General features: G+C 40.1%; 1 protein-coding gene across 4 annotated transcripts in view; it reads right to left on the bottom strand.

The window, feature by feature from the left end:
• The window catches only part of FRY (FRY microtubule binding protein), a 424,933-nt gene that overhangs the window by 98,355 nt on the left and 309,776 nt on the right, over window positions 1–16,802 (bottom strand). For all 4 annotated transcript variants that reach the window (XM_073795022.1, XM_033843712.2, XM_019936771.3 and 1 more), the window contains 9 exons: window positions 13,083–13,341; window positions 11,482–11,664; window positions 8,867–8,953; window positions 6,386–6,645; window positions 5,793–5,982; window positions 5,059–5,183; window positions 2,933–2,990; window positions 1,508–1,599; window positions 1,050–1,222 (listed from right to left, as the gene is read on the bottom strand). In XM_073795022.1, the coding sequence (XP_073651123.1) occupies window positions 1,050–1,222; window positions 1,508–1,599; window positions 2,933–2,990; window positions 5,059–5,183; window positions 5,793–5,982; window positions 6,386–6,645; window positions 8,867–8,953; window positions 11,482–11,664; window positions 13,083–13,341 (1,427 nt within the window). The remainder of the gene's footprint in view (window positions 1–1,049; window positions 1,223–1,507; window positions 1,600–2,932; window positions 2,991–5,058; window positions 5,184–5,792; window positions 5,983–6,385; window positions 6,646–8,866; window positions 8,954–11,481; window positions 11,665–13,082; window positions 13,342–16,802) is intronic.

Here is a 16,802-nt window from a genome sequence, read left to right as displayed (position 1 = left end):
TTTTCTAAGCATTATCTAGAGAAACTGCAACACCTTCCACTCGGCTGCTGGTTACACATAAAACGTTCTCTTGACTGCTGCTGCGTCTTTAGGAAGAACTGTGAAACACAACGGATAGACTGTCTACCTCAAACAAACATTCTTTAACTGAAGAAGGCAAATCTTTTTTTTTTTTTTTTTTTGCAATACGCGGGCCTCTCACTGCTGTGGCCTCTCCCGTTGCGGAGCACAGGCTCCGGACGCGCAGGCTCAGCGGCCATGGCTCACGGGCCCAGCCGCTCCGCGGCACGTGGGATCTTCCCAGACCGGGGCACGAACCCGTGTCCCCTGCGTCGGCAGGCGGACTCTCAACCACTGCGCCACCAGGGAAGCCCAAGAAGGCAAATCTTAATTTAGGGTCATCAAAAATGAGGAGGATTGGTAAGAATGTTTTACAACATCATAATGTTAAATCATAATGAAAAAGTAGAAACAGATGAGCTGCAGCTTTTTGTAATTATGTCAAAACATGTTAATTCCAGCAATTAATTTTTATACCAAACTGACCAGCTATTTTTATTCTCTGTGCTTCTATTATATGAAAATGTTTCAGACCCATTTGTTCTATGAAAAAAATCCCAATAATATAATTTCTTAAGCTATATAGAATTCTATATATAATGTGTTGACTGGATAGAGTTGAGAGCAGGAATATTGCTGAGATTATATGTTCACAGATTAGCACCGTGAGAATGAAAACATAGAGCCTTTGTGAACTTTCCCTCTGGATTACTTCCTTTCTATGGAAATCATACAGGTTCATTTTCAGGTGGGAACCAAAACAAAGAACAGAAATAATGACGAGCACAAAGCCAAAGTTAATTTCTATTGTTGCCCTTCCAGCTCTGTGCTGCATGCCCACGATCTGTTCCAAGGATTTCCAAACAAATAAACGATCCCATCCCAGACCTGCAAGCAGGTCAGTAGGTTTAAAGAGGAAAGCACAGTAACGAGGAACACAAATGATATTTCAAGCACAAAAGGTAATTTGCAGTGATGCATCACTGTACCTGGAACGCGCTGAATCAAGTTGGCAACCATGGCACTAAAATGTGCCCGGATATCTTTAAGAATTTCCACTTCTTTATCATTTTCAGCTTCTAGGAGCATGCGGGTCAGATCCACGTATTCTAAGAACAAAGCTCCAAGGGCTAAAGTATCCCGTTCTAAGGCTCCGTTGGTGCTGGAATAAAAGGAAATTAAACTTGTAGATGATTAGTCTTGATGTCAAAGCAGTGCATCATGCTTCATGGAAAATAAGATTCACTGTTGGAACTCGCACACTCAATTTGTCCTTGACGTATATGGAGTGTAAACAGAATATGAAAAAAAACAAGGTTTTTTGGACTTTTCTAAGTAAAAGTTAAAGGTAATATATTAAAAAAAAAAAAAAGACAGAACGAAAAAAAGAGAGGCAAAGACATCAGTTTGGTGAGGAGAGACCAACTCAGTAGAATTTCCACCCTACCTGTCACTTATTACGCCAGCATCAGCCAGAAGTTCAAAAATTCGAAGTAGCTGTAGCCTTAACAAGTCTCGCCGTTCTCGGCGTTTTTTGTTCTGTGCAGAAAGAGGTAATACCACTTATAAACATGGGCACGATAAAGGAAGATGTCATCTAGTCATTTTCAATTTTCTAAACACAAAGGACAAAAAGTATTTTTCTTTCTTCCTAATCCTTAGAGAAAATGCTTGCTATCACAGGTTATGAGAGAAACAGATCACAAGTGGGCCAATAAATATCTGTAAGTTGGAAATGTTGAGAGTCAAGAAGTCTCATTTCCTAGAGGCCTCCAGCAGCTGCTGAAAAACTAAAGCATCAGGAAGAAGTGGCAAAGGACAGTGGACGCTAACAGTCCCACCAGTTCTGGTCACAGAGGTAACACTGTTCTTACTTAAATTGCCAAACTTCTGCTACTTCTTGTATCTTATCTACTACATGGGAAGCCTCTTTTTTAGTCTTATTCTATTTTATTTAATTTTTTATCCTGCTACATTCTAAGTTTATCCTTTTCAGAGTTCACTTCAGGGAAGATAATGTTGAGGAAAGTGCTTTATATACCAGATGAAACAAATAATGTTCTTGGCTATTCAACCCCTTATAAAAAAAAGCAAACTAACTACAACCCCAAATTCAATCTTAACTCAAACCTCTTACAAAAGAATATAATATCTTAACATACATATGACTATTTAGGTTGCTCTTCTTTCGTAAGTTTAGGACTTAAAATCTTTTAAAATCGGAAACAGATTATACTAAATACTCAAATATCAAAAATTAATGAAAATAACAAAAGTTAAAATAGTAAGATTCATTGTTAAAAGCATGTTGGTGAATAGTTGAAAGGTACATTTCTACCTCAACATGTCTTTTCTGTCTGAGAAATACACACATTTTATCCAATTTGATATAAATAAAACACTCAAAAATGAAAAAAACACAACATGTTGGTATGTTTGTATTCTTTAGGGGAAACTATTGGGTATGGTTTAAATTCACACTACTGTCCAAATAAACCAAGGCATTAATTATTATTTTTAATAGATCTTTATTTATTTTAATAGATCTTTATTGCTTCACAACACTGTTAGTTTCTGTTGTACAACAAAGTGAATCAGCCACATGCATACACATGTCCCCATATCCCCTCCCTCTTGAGCCTCCTCCCACCCTCCCTATCCCACCCCTCTAGGTCATCGCAAAGCACCGAGCTGATCTCCCTGTGCTATGCGGCCGCTTCCCACTAGCTAGCTATTTTACATTCGGTAGTGTATATATGTCGATGCTACTCTCACTTCGCCCCAGCTTCGCCCTCCCACCCCATGTCCTCAAATCCATTTTCTATGTCTTTATTCCTGCCAAGGCATTAATTATATAAATTCAAAATCTTACCTCTGGTCTTCGTTCCAGAGCCTCTTTCATTAATGGATGAAGTTCTTCCACCAATTCTCTATGAATGAAAAAGGTGAGCATTTAGACTTCATCATTGTTGACACCAAATCTGTCACAAAATATAGCCATTCAATCCCAAATCATCTGCTTTTTAAACTTCGCTTCTATATTATATTTGTTGACTTGATTTTGATTTAATGTTCTGGAGAGTCTATGGCAAAAATCCCTACCTGAGCAACTAAAACCAACAATAGTTTGGAAGTGCTTACTAAATTGAAAGCACTTTGCCACAGGCTGAGGCACTGAAGAGAAATAAAATTGATTGCCTAAACAGAAGAAATTTTCAGTCTAATTAGGGCAAAAGAAACAGGTGTAATAACTATGGCACTACCTTTGGGATCTGTGCTCAGAGGACTGTTGATTTTAAAATAAAGTCTTTTTGGAATTTCAGAGATAAATTCCTTTATTTGAGCTACATGATAAATGCAAATTATGACAACTACTTTAATGGTGAGGTTCTCATCAAAACCTTTTCTCTTGTGTAGTAAAACTAAAAAATGTTTATCAGGTTAATACGCCTGATATTACATGTATATACTTCATCTGTCCCCATTTTCTCCAATTCTCAGCTTTATAGCTGGTAATCTAACCAGCTGTCATCTTTAGGAACTGACTTCTGAATTGCTTTGTCAAAACAGACAAAATTAGGAGATCTAGCCTGTGGCTAGGTATTTCGTCTATAGTCTGCTCCATGTCTGAAAATCTTGTATTTTCTGGTAGAATATTTTGTGCTATTAGACATCACCCTCCAGGGAAATCCAAGGACACGAAGGCAAAAACTCTATGGCATTCTGTACTGAAGAACAGAAATCCTGTATTCCATTCCAGACTTCTCCAACACAGATGCTAGAATTTCTTCAAAAAATGGAAATAACGCTAATGGTCTCCTTCATCTAATAGCAATCATTTATCAAATATTTACGTGCATTTTTACATTTAATCCTCTTGATACATCTATAAGATAGAGTCTATAATTATACCATTTTTTTAAATTACAGAGATACACTTTATTTTTATTATGACAATTTTACAGGTGACGGAACCGAGTCCCAGGGACAGTGTTTTCCACACCCATGTGGCCAGTAAGTTGCGTAATCTTACTTGCTCCTAGGAGTACTCAGAAGGTAAGATATGCAAAAGAGCCTTAGGTTCTTTGGGAAAGACATTAGGTAATTCCAGGAATTATTTTTTTTATCTTCTTGTAGTATTTCTGTATGATGCTTTGTCTTAATTAATTAATCAGTGAAAACACTGGTTAACTGGCACTCAAGCAGTCAGAACTCACAATTGCTTTTTTTAAGGATAAAATTTGACTCTATACTGTAACAGATCTTTTTTAGTTGCTTCTAAAATGTCTCGCTAATCTTTATTTTTCAGATAGGGTTTCTCACAGGTGCTTGGAGCTTTCCCTTTTCTGTGTATAGGAAAAACTAAGATTTTCTTTGTCTTTATAGGTTTTCGTTGCTAGATAAAATCATCAGAGGCAGCCTGAAATAAAATTTTATGATGACTCTTTGAAAAGGCTTTGACACTGCCTCAGATGGAATGGTTATTTGATTAAAGGTGTGAAATGAGTAAGGAATCCAGAAAGTGAGACATAATGGTTCTCTTAAGGCAGATACAGCAACTTATAGAAAGACCAGCAAGCGTGACACATAACAGACACCCCTGAAAGTGTTCTGTCCATGTTTAACCTTTGAGAGTCTGTTGTATAAGTGGCTGATGAGCAGACACTCATTATTTTGACGTTAGAGCCTCTGAACAGTCTGGCTAGCTGGGGATTGACACGGAATTATCTTCATTTATGGTTATCTAAAACAAAGCTTGCAAGTGAGAGAAAATCTGAGATGTAAAATCAAAGTTGCAACGTCTAAAAGTGAAATTCGAGGCAGTTGCAGGGAATGCTTGTCACGCGCATGTCAACCAACGAGGACACAAAGGGAATTGTGCAAAGCCTGCAGACCTCCAGACACATGCCAAACACGAACTCAAACTTGAGTTAGAAGCAGGAACTACGAGAGCAGCAGTATACAGGAGTTTAGAACAACTCATTAAGACTACCGTACCTGAAAACAAGGGAATTTGTCCTTCCAAATCCTAAAACTAAGGACTCTGTGATCTCAATGCCCTCTAGTCTCATCAAAGGCACCAACTGCTTTAACAGAACTCCCACCGATGGGGTGCCTATGGCCTGAAACAAGTTGTTAAAAGTGAAAAAGAGGTAACATGATAACTGATGCGTCTTTTAATCAAACGATGATTCCATTATAACAGTTTTAAAGTACTGAACCACATCCCAAGGCACTGCCATCATTTCAGGAAAAAAAAAAACACATAAATTTTAAAACAGCACAATGAATGCATTTTTTACCTGGGACACAAATTCTAAAGAACATTCGTATTATAAGAGCCTTTTTTTTTTTTTAAATACTTAAATCCACAAAACCATCTTTAACAAGATAAGTTAATCAAGACACGGTTTAAAGGTGAACACTCGTGAGGAGTGAGAGAAACGTGGTCTGTAGGACATGAACCAAACCTCAGGGCGCTAATAAACATAAGTCACTCTACGACCTTAGGCGAGTTTCTTAACTTCCCTTTATTTTCAGTTCCCCACTTGTCAGGGAGGAATAATAAATTATTCACACAAACGCTCAATGGAATTTAGAAATGTGTAGGATGAAAATCTGATCCCATATATTCCAGATGGCAGGCACAGTGCAATTCACACTGTGAAATCTAGACAAACAAGCTAAAAAAAAACCTTACAGAATAATTCTTCTGAAGCATGTCATGTCACCTTGTTATCGTAGCTCACGGTACCATCAGGTGTAGTCGCCATTATTTCTGGAGTGGAAGCTCGTAAGTGTCCCGGGCTCATAATACTGGGTTTTGCGACTCCAAAACAAAGAATAAGGTAATTTCTCCACAATGTAACATAGCTGTCTCCGCTGCCGGCAGTGCTGGTTTTCTTGGCATTAATTGGGCTGCTAGAAATACGAAGTCAAAAACAAGAGTGAAACTAAGTTCCGGATTTTAGGTATCACTTATTAAATAAAGATCCTGGGAAGCGCTCCAACTGAGTTGAACGATTGTCTGTCAAGGACTGTCTGTCTGGACAGGGAATGTCTCTATTGGATGGAAAGCTGAATAGAACTTTTCACCGGTAAGGGGCTGAGATTCTATACTCAGACAATCATAATGATTATTAAGGGAGGAAACAAAATTAGCTCTAGACAAGAACTTTTAACCTGTATGTACTCAATGTGAAGACTTCTGTAGTAAGATGGTCAGAAACTAGAGAATTATATCCCGATCTCACATATAAAACAAAAATGTAAGAGGGCAAATGGTGAAACAAACAAAACAGAGGGAAGCGTAGGGGTCCCTTACTTCGGGTCCACCAGAGGCATCACGGACTGCAGCCGCGTGAAGGCGTAGGGCCAGGCGTAGCTGAGGGCAGTGGGGCAATGCTTGGGCAAGTTCTCCTGCCGGAGAAAGCTGAAGAGGCAGAGGACCCAGGGGTCTTTGACAGACTGAGCGAAAATCCAGACGTGGGAAGGGCTCTTCACATCGTAATGGCTGTTGACCAGGACGGCGTTCCACTCCACCAGCCACTGTAGGTCCACGCTGTGGGTCAGGGGTAAGGTCGCCTGCAGGTGCAAGAAGCAGGTGATGAATCGGTGCTGAACGGCAAGCTCCACGTCCTCGACCTGCCTCAGCCCAATGTCCCTTCCTCCACGACGCTTTTCCCATCCACCTCTGCAATGGGTCCAGCTCGGAAACTGAAGCACCCTACCCACACCTCCCACGCCGGACCTGGGTTTGTGGTCACGGCCATTCCTATGGGAGACCGCAGGCAGCGGAAGTGCAGAGTTTAAGGGCAGGGGTCAATGTCGCACAGCCCCACACACTAGTACCCAGGAGCTGCCCACTAAATACTTGTCGAACAAATATACAACATGAGCTAGTTTGAACTTGACCATGGATTTGCCAACTTAAAATTCTGAAAAGTTATTAATCTCTGAGATTCCTAAGTGTGTTATTATCCCTGTAATTAGTGTTTTTTCTTAAAGCCATGATCTTGTTTACCTTTACTTGGACCGAAATACATTCTCTCCCTGGCTTAGGGAGATGGCTAAGTGCAATCTCTTTTAGGAAGGGTATTTTACTAATGATTTTTGAGGTAAGATACCTACTTATTCTTGTCCTATGATATCAAGCCAAAATAATACATTCTAAAACCTTTGGAAAGATATCTATATCCATATTTAATCTATATTATATAGAGACATATATTTATATATTGATACCACATAATGTCTTATATTTCATTCTCTTTTAAGTCCAGAGTATCAAAGCTGAGGGAAGACCAAGTTTCAAATAATCTAGCTGTCGTACGTGGAGAGAAAATCGCTGTTACGTTTGTCAGGCATTTAAAGTGACCCATTTTATCTGCTGGGTCTCTGAGTTCCCATGCGCCAGAGTGCTGCACCTGGGGCCTCCATGGTTAATGGGCTGAAGAGGCGCAGCTTCAGCTGCAGAGCCAGAGACTTAAGGCTCCGACACTGGCTCTGCCCAAAGCCCCTGACATAGGAACATTTCTGAACACCTCAGAGTCTCTGTCTGCTTAATATATGACTTGGAAATTATAATGCTGATCGCACTTAATCTTTAAGTGGATGACATGAGATAAGGGATGTCAAAACCTGGCACAAAGCAGGCGCTACTTCCCCCCACGCCTCTTCTCCCCCTTCAGTGCATCTTCCTACGTGCAGTACTGCTGATCTGGTTACCCAGGCTCAAGATTCAGACTCTGATAAACACAGAACAAAATCACAGGAACAGAACATAATCTGCAGGGAAACAAGATATGTATATAAAACAATTACGCCTGACTCTTCCATTCAGTGTCAAAACAATCTGAATTTCTAAAAGAAGAGGTAGAGGTATGCACTATCACTGTGAAGGTCTGCACTGCTTGGCTAACAGTTTTAGCAATTATCATTAATATTCCAACCATAAGCAAGAACAGGGTTGCTAAAAATAGGGATCTGTGTTCACTCTCGGTTAGAAAAGGTCATTAAAAAGCTCACACGTGCCTTTAGGTTTTATATTTATTTATAGCTCTTTGTCAAATATGTTTATATTCATTTATAGTTATTTGATCAGAATATACGAGGCGCATCGGCAATGTGGATTCTGCAGATGTGCCCTGCCTCTCTTCAGCTACTTAGCTAAAATCAATCCAAGTCCCATAACTGTGCTTTACTAATTAAAAAAAAAAAAAATCAGGTAATTAAAATCGGTTTCAATTTTCCTTCTACTTCACCAGAAATTGAAAGCTGCCAATATGCTCTTCAAAACAAAGAATGTATTTGTGTAGCAGATAAACCTCTACGAGATTCAGAGTCCAGAGAGGGTCAAGTCCAGGCCCTGAGACTCTGTGTGACTACAGCCCTGCCCCTTAATATTTTTGAGTTTCAATACCTATGAGGGTCAAAATAGATACTAAATGTGAAAGCACCTTGTAAACTGTAAAACAACACATAAATATAGGTTATATAGCATTAAGTGTAATAAATAAAGCAAATTAATTTTCTGAAAGAATCCTGAGCAATTCTTGAAATTGCAATTTGCAAAACTTTATCTATCTTCCTCAGACTCAAATTTTGATTTAAATTTATCTGAAGGTCTCCTGAGCTAGTATTTGAAAAGCTAGTCTTGTTTCCCTAAGGACTTTTGTTTTGGTTTATTAACCTGACATACAATCCCAGAATTCTTCCATATCATTTTTCTTTGTGTCTCTTTTCCAGCCAGGCCCAGAGCTTATACTTAAGAACTATCAACCATCGGGATCAAACGTGTACTTACTGAATCCGAAGCTGCTACGTGAATAAAACTTTCGAGAATGGAAGAACTTAGCTGGTCCATGACATCAATCATAGGCCTGTCATCGTCCTGTACATAAAGGAGACGATTACTCTCCATGGGAAAACGAATCCTTCCACCCTCTCCACCGCCTTTGTCCAGCATGTGAAGCATAACAGCTTGCAAGGTAGTGATAAGGGTTTTCTCACAGAAAAGTGAGTGCCACGGTGGTGAAAGGTAGTGGGTAAAACTCCCTATGATTCTGAGTTTAGTCTGACAAGTTTCAGCGGAAGATAATTAGAGCTCTAGTTTGACACTGTACTGAAAAGACACGTACCTGAATTTCAAAAACTCATGCACATACAGTTATTTAGACTGGAATCTAAATCTCAGCATCACACATTATTCACTAAAGTGTTCACGTTGTCATTAATTTTAGAAAATGGAAAAGCCATGAAAATGCTACTTACTCAAGTCACTGATCTGCTAAAATAACTGGTAAATTGTTGACTGTGATTGCATTTCAGTCCCAAAGAAACTGCACAGGAGACTGACCACACACTCTCTGTAGTATCTATGTTGTGCACAGCTATTTGGTAAAAGAAGCAAATTGGAAAAAAGCACAGGAGAGAGTATCTTACAGGAAATTCTCCTACATGATAGTGCGTATATACATGAACATGTGTGTTTGCCATCCTTTATCATAGAAAGGCTCAGAAATATGAAATTATTTACTTAGCAGCCTTCTAGGAAAGCTTCGGAATGTCCTTATTCATGTACGAATGAGAATGGTTTCAAAAAGGTTGTGGCTGAAGAAAAACCAAACAACAAAAAACCAAGCTTGTAGATACAGAGACCGGATTGGTTGGTTCCCAGAGGCGGGGGGGAGGGGTGGCAAAATGGGTAAAGGAATCAAAAGGTATAAACTTCCAGGTATAAAATAAATACGTCATGCAGATGTAGTGCACAGCATGGCGACTACAGTGAACAAGACTATCGCATATTTGAAAGCTGCTAAGAGAGTAGATCTTAAAAGATCTCATCACAAGAAAAAAAAATCCTGTAGCTATGAATGGTGATGGATATTAACTACTTATCGTGGTGAACATTTCACAATATGTACAACTATGGAATCATTATATTGTACACTTGAAACTAATAATGTTGTATGTCAATTATACCTCAATAAAAAAAACTACACACACAAAAACGCTGTGGCTGGTCAAAGAAAGCACCGTATGAGAAATATTCTTAACACAGTCGGCTGGAATAGCAGTTAAGAACCTGGGCTGAAGAGGCATGTATATCTGGTTTTCAATTCTAGCTCTACCACATCCTAGTTGTTGATTTTGGGTAAGGCATTTAAGGCCCCTAAACCTCAGTCTCAGAATCTGCACTATGGGAAAAATAACAGTACCGATTCTTAAGTTATTGTGAGGGTTCAGTGAGATAATATGTATAAAGCACAGCTCACTGCCTGACATATACATGGTAATTATTATTATCGCTATTTCATAATTAGAGACTTAATGGAGGTTTATCAAAATGCAGCATGTCCTAGAGATCCATTTACCAGATCCCAGAGATGTCCTAAAATACATCAGAAAGCTTGCTGCAGAAATGTGAACAGAAACGATTGGGATACATTCGAAAATATTTTGTGAAGACACTGATCGTTTTAAGGATCATGAAACCAAGGTTAGTGACTTAAAACAAGAAAACAGAAAGTAGTATTTTTCTAAAGAAGTATGTCACATAAAAAGCTGGTCCTTCTTTCATCAACTTGTGGAGAGAGTTTGGCCACCTGTGCCGACAGGCAATGAAACTTAACATCTAAACAAGGGTGTACAGCCCTTGACCGAGTGCAGGAGAATAACTGGAGTCAGTCATGGTTATTAGACAGCTTACTTCTCCCATCTCAAGTGGACATATTTTCTTGTGATGCCATTTTTCTACCACTATTGAGATTAAACAATTTTCAGTAAGCCAGACTGTTTGGTACCTTGCTCTTTTTAAATGGGATGCATGGTTTTCTCAAGTTCATTCTCTAATATAAATGAAATATCTTCTTAATTCTATGTACGTTGAACATTATGAAAGAAAGTGATCTATAAATGAAGCCTAAGATTCACTTCTTCACAAAGCACCACCTCTTAGAGAATCAGGAATAGTCTATTCTCGTGCCCTCAGAATATATGACTTAGCTCTTGTAGGTCCAGAGTACGATTTCATAATTAAAAACCCACCCTGGGCTTCCCTGGTTGCGCAGTGGTTGGGGGTCCGCCTGCCGATGCAGGGGACACGGGTTCGTGCCCCGGTCCGGGAAGATCCCACATGCCGCGGAGCAGCTGGGCTCGTGAGCCATGGCTGCTGAGCCTGCGCGTCCGGAGCCTGTGCTCCGCAACGGGAGAGGCCACAACAGTGAGAGGCCCGCGTACCACAAAAAACAAAACCAAACAAAACCAAACAAAAAAAACCCACCCTGAATCAAAAATTATTTGTTGACATCATGGAACATGAAAGTACATAAAATAGTAATGCATTCTTTACAGTTTTTAACCTAAACTTTGAAACTGTTGAAAGATATGAATTGGAAAATTCAGAAAAATAATCCATACCTCAGGCTGACCCAGGGCGATGAATAAAGCTCGAATTTCCTTGAGTATTAAAACAGACAGTTTGCGTGTGGCCACCTGGAAACTGCAGAGTAAAACCAGAGCAAAGCCTTCCACGGCATGGAGCACACTGCAGTGGGGACCTCGCTCCGAATGGATTCGGTGGCTGGAGCCATTGGCAATGAGCTATTGTGCAATAAGAACAACATTCTATGTTCAGAAAAACAACAGTGGAAGAAGCAGCCACTCTTCTATGTACATCTTCTGGCATGTTTGACCTTGTAATACTAAAATAAATTATACCAGCTTAGAACCACACATGTCTGTGAATTCATTATTATTCATGAAATATCATAGATCCCTTTTTATTTTCAGACCAACTGTCACTTTGGAATACCATCAGCCCTCTGTTACCTCTGATAAGGAATAACTTTTCAAAGGTTATTAGCAGGAATAAAAACAAAACTGCTTCCATCCATACCATTTGAGATGACACTGTATATTTAATTAAAGTGTCCTAATTTGGCTTTACTTAAATTCTCTATAGAGAATTCTCTATTTTAGTTACTACTAAATTGAATTTTCAAACATTGATTTGCTAATCAGACTTCTTTTCATGTTAGATTTTAATCCGGGTTTTGCATGTTAATGAGATGGGTTACGAAAGTTCCCAAACCAAATAAGTCTCAAACAAAAGCACGCCAGACAACAGGGCAGATTCCACCTGCATTTCAGCCTCCCTTTTTCAAGCATAGGTAATCCTTGTTTTCCTCCCTGTCATCTTTTGGCAAGTGTAGGACACAAGGAAGGAGCAATGCCCTGAAGTTCATCTCTGAGCTTAGCCCATCTGGGACCCTAAACGCTATCATACTTCCCAAGCCTCGACATTCCTCAGACCCTCAGCTAAGCTCTTCTCCAGCCAGACCCCTTTTCTGTCTGCTCATTGCCAACACCAAGTCACACAGCCCTGGTTCTCATTTGACAACACTCCTCCTCAACCTGCTCTTCAACATGGCATCATTAATTTTTACCATTCAGGACTGAGGCAGGAGAGAATAAAGAAACCACAAGACTTCTTTCTTCTCTGGATATTGGAGAAAGCAACCAATCTGTTGCTGACTAGGGGGAAAACACTGGTGGGCAGCTAACTTTTATATATCCATATCCAACTCTATATCCATATTCATATCTATATCCATATCTGCTCTAGAGTCATATCCAAATCTAGATACACATCCACATCCAGCTCTAGATCCACTTCCAGCTTTATATCCACATCCATATCTAGATCCACATTCATCCCCAGCTCTATATCTCTTCCCTATGGCCATTTGCTCTTACAAACGGATTTATAATCATACTTCTCTGAAAAAAACATCCTTTTCTGCTCCGTAAATGGCCTTGCTAATGTTACTAAATCTAACCTGAGGTGGCACACGATGCCCTGAATTTCTTGGCCACAGTTTAAGCAGATGGAAAAACTTAGGGCCATCACTAGGGAGCAAGTTCCTAGGTAGCTGAAAGTAAGAACCACAAGGTTCTCTGGGCTGCAACCTACTTGTGACTTAAAGAATATAAATTAGTGGGCAAAGGGTGAAAATCACCTCTGAATTTCTGATCTTGTTGGCTTGTTCGTAGACTTTTCCTTGAGTTTGTATGACCAGTTTCCACTGGGTGAGGAGCTGCAGCAGTAACTTGAGGGACGAATCAAGGAGTGTGTGATGCATGTCATTCACTTCCCGGAGCAGGAAGTTGGTAAAGCCAAACAGGACATCTTCCCTCCAGTCTGAGAAGTCAACAAGTAAACCCTGAAGAGAATTTTGTGCAATATGTCGCAGTTCATCGTCCATGTGAATAGAGAGCCTGTGAGATGAATAAAGACAATGAAGTCATTTACTTTATCGGTTTTTCTTCTATATCTGTAAAGGAACATATCTAAGGCCAGAGCCTTTTACTGTATCTGAAAAATGGGTCACTCTCCCCTAATATATTATTATAATTTTCACTCAGCTCCCCTAATGTTAACACCTTATATAACCATGGTACGTGATCAAAACTGAGAAGTTAACATCGGTACGATGCTATTAACTAAAATACAGATTTTATTCAGATTTCACCAGTGTTCCATCAATGTCCTTCCTGTTTCGGAATGCAGTCCGAGATACCATGTTGCACTTAGCTGTACGTGAATTCTTTTTAATACATTACTGCCTACAGAACAAATTAGTATCAAACCTTACCACTTTTAAGGATGGTCCTGGAGAAACTAAGGGACTCATCCAGAAGTTCAGTGAAAATGAGTAATTAAAAGTTAGGCCAGTTGTCCTCAATTGGTTTGGCCCCCACGAAGGGAGTTTTGGTAACGTCTACAAACATTATTGGTTGTCACAACTTGGAGTGTGCTCCTGGTATCTATGTAGTAGGTAGAAGCCAGGGATGCCGTTAAACATCCTACAATGCACACGACAACTCCTATGACAAAGAATTCTCTGACCTAAAATGCTGACTGTGGCAAAGTTGGGAAATCCTGAGTTTGTCAACTGAAACAATATCAGTGTATTTATGGTTTAAGCCAGAACATCATAATATTATTAAATAAATCTCAACATGGGTATGGAGCGTTTATAGTTAACATCATGCTTTATAGATTCATTCATTCACTTATTTAATAAACAAATGCTTTTGAGGTCCTCCTAAGATTCAAGCCCTCCTAAGATTCAGGATATGGAGTACGGTATGGCTGTGTTTACTGGGTAGGGTGTTAGCAAGAGCGAGGTATGAGACAGTCCTGGAGAGAGAGTAGGAGTGGCTCGCTGGAGGGTCTGTGGGCCACCCAAGGAGGCAACACAGCAGGAAGAGGTTAAGTGTGAGTGCTCTGGGATCAGAATGCCTGATCATGCATTAGCTATGTGACCTCATGCCAGTTACTTAACCTCTCTAAGCCTCAGAGCCTCATTTGGAACATGGGGATAATAGCTGTACTTGTATCTCATAAACCTGTTGTGAGGTTCATTGAGATGATCTATGAACAGCGTTTAGTACCACACGGAGCATGCAGTAAGCACTCAGTACAGGTTAGCTCTTACTATGAGAAGAAAATGAACCGTATTCAGAAAGTTACAGGGGAAGTAACATGATTAGATTCACATCTGAGAAAAGAAAGTTAGGCAGGAACATGCAGGCTGCCTTGGAGGAGTCACAAGACTGAGGGCAGAGACCGGCTGGGAGGTCATTGCAGTGACTCAGGCACCGAGTGGCGGGGGCCTGACCCAAGGCAGAGACGTAGTAAAGAAGGGAGAGATGGAGAGCAAAGCTACCCAGGAGACAGAATCTCCAGCACTCAGCAGCCTGGAATTGTTCAGTGTCAAAGAAGAACCTGGCCAAGTCAACAGGGGCCCCAATTAAACAGGATGAAGCATCTTCAACCAACAGAAAAAGAAACTGCGAACCGGAGTGGTTAAGGGATTTCCTCAAAGTCCAGGATTCCAACCCAGGACTTCTCATCTTTAATCCAAAGTTTTCTCCATAAAACAGGTCTGATACACTTACATATTTTTGAATAGACAGTATTTCAAAAACTGAATACTGAATACCCTTCTTATTCTCTAGAGTATAAAGTACACTAATTGGTCCAAATTTGACAATATAAACCAGAAAAAAGCTCATTAATGAGCAGATATATACCAAGTCAGGGAAGATATATTTTCTGTTCCAAAAGCAAGTTAAGCTCTACAAAACTGCTGAGAAGGAAGAGCTGAGCTAATTCTTCAGGGCAGACTTGCTATTAAGTCTATAGTTGTTAAGTAGGTCATAGTTGCTGAAATAACACACAGAGGTCTTTAACCTGGGCTTCTAGTTAAGGACTAAGGAAGGAATTTACAAATTTTCTTTGTATTTTAATCAGCAGCTCCATTTTTTTTTTCAAAAAATTTTATGTAGAACTCTAGTATATAGTACAACCGAGTTGTGGGACTTCCCTGGTGGCGCAGTGGTTAGGAATCCGCCTGCCAATGCAGGGGACAGGGGTTCGAGCCCTGATCCTGGACGATCCCACATGCCGCGGAGCAACTGAGCTCGTGTGCCTAGAGCCCGTGCTCCGCAACAAGAGAAGCCACCGCAATGAAGCCCGCACACTGCAACAAAGAGTAGCCCCCGCTCGCCGCAACTAGAGAAAGCCTGCACGCAGCAACAAAGACCCAACACGGCCATAAGTAAATAAATAAATTTATTTATTTATTAAAAAGAAAAAACCGAGTTGTTCTGGTTGAAGGTGGGTAAAGGACCTGAAGCCCCCCATGTGACAGGAAACATTCCTTCAATCTACAAGCAGCTTCCAGTCACCTTTGCAGCCCATGGTTTGAAAACACTAATTTATGGAAAACACTTGAGGTCATGATTCCATCTTAAGTTTATTGTTCCAATTTATTACATTTATACCTGTCCTGAATGTCTTAGAGAATAAGCTTCTGCAGATGATGAACCACCTTTTAAGGACAGGAACAGGAGGCACTCAGCAAATGTTAACTGATGGTAATGGTACTGTTCATTGTTACGGGTTGTATCTCCTCCCAAATTCACATGTTGAAATCCAAACACTCAGCACCTGAGAATATTACATTATTTGGATACAAGGTCATTGCAGATGCAATTAGCTAAATTAGGATGAGGTCATGCTGGAGTCGGGTAAAATCCATATGGCTGGTGTCCTTATAAGAAGGGGAGATTTGGAGACACACACACACAGGGAGAACACCATGTAAAGATAAAGGCAGAGGTTAGGGTGGTGCTTGTATGAACCAAGGAAGGCCAAACTATGCCAGAAACCCCCAGAAGCTCGGAGAGAGGCAGAAAATAGATTCTCTCTCACAGCCTCAGAAGGAAGCAACCCTGATGACTTCTAGCCTGTGGAACTGTGAGACAATTTCTGTTATTTAAGCCACCCAGTTTGCGCTATTTTATTACACACATGAAACTAGGCAAGCACATACCTTTAGGGTCAAAAGTCAAAATAAAGACCATGCCATGGTCTATTTAGATGAAGCTTTTAAAGAAGGGCCAATACTTCCAGATTTCCAATGAGATTCATTCTACTCTTCGTCTAACTTTGGCATCATTCGCAATTTGAAATCTGGAGGCTGCCTTAACTTTAAACCAACAGTGCAGGATCATTTTAAGGACTCTGAGACCCCAAAGCGGTGCAGCTCTTGCTATTTTTGGTGACCACTCCTCTTGAAATCATGGTATTCACATGCCTCACCAGTGAGAACGCTCAAAAATATTCCTGGAGTACGAAGAGACAGGACCAGGGAGGGGAGGGAGCTTTG

Source organism: Tursiops truncatus, chromosome 18 (assembly GCF_011762595.2).
Source record: "Tursiops truncatus isolate mTurTru1 chromosome 18, mTurTru1.mat.Y, whole genome shotgun sequence".
In the NCBI taxonomy this organism is placed as follows: Eukaryota; Metazoa; Chordata; class Mammalia; order Artiodactyla; family Delphinidae; genus Tursiops; species Tursiops truncatus.
Note: the sequence above shows the minus strand (reverse complement) of the source record. Positions and strands in the feature narration are given on the sequence as shown.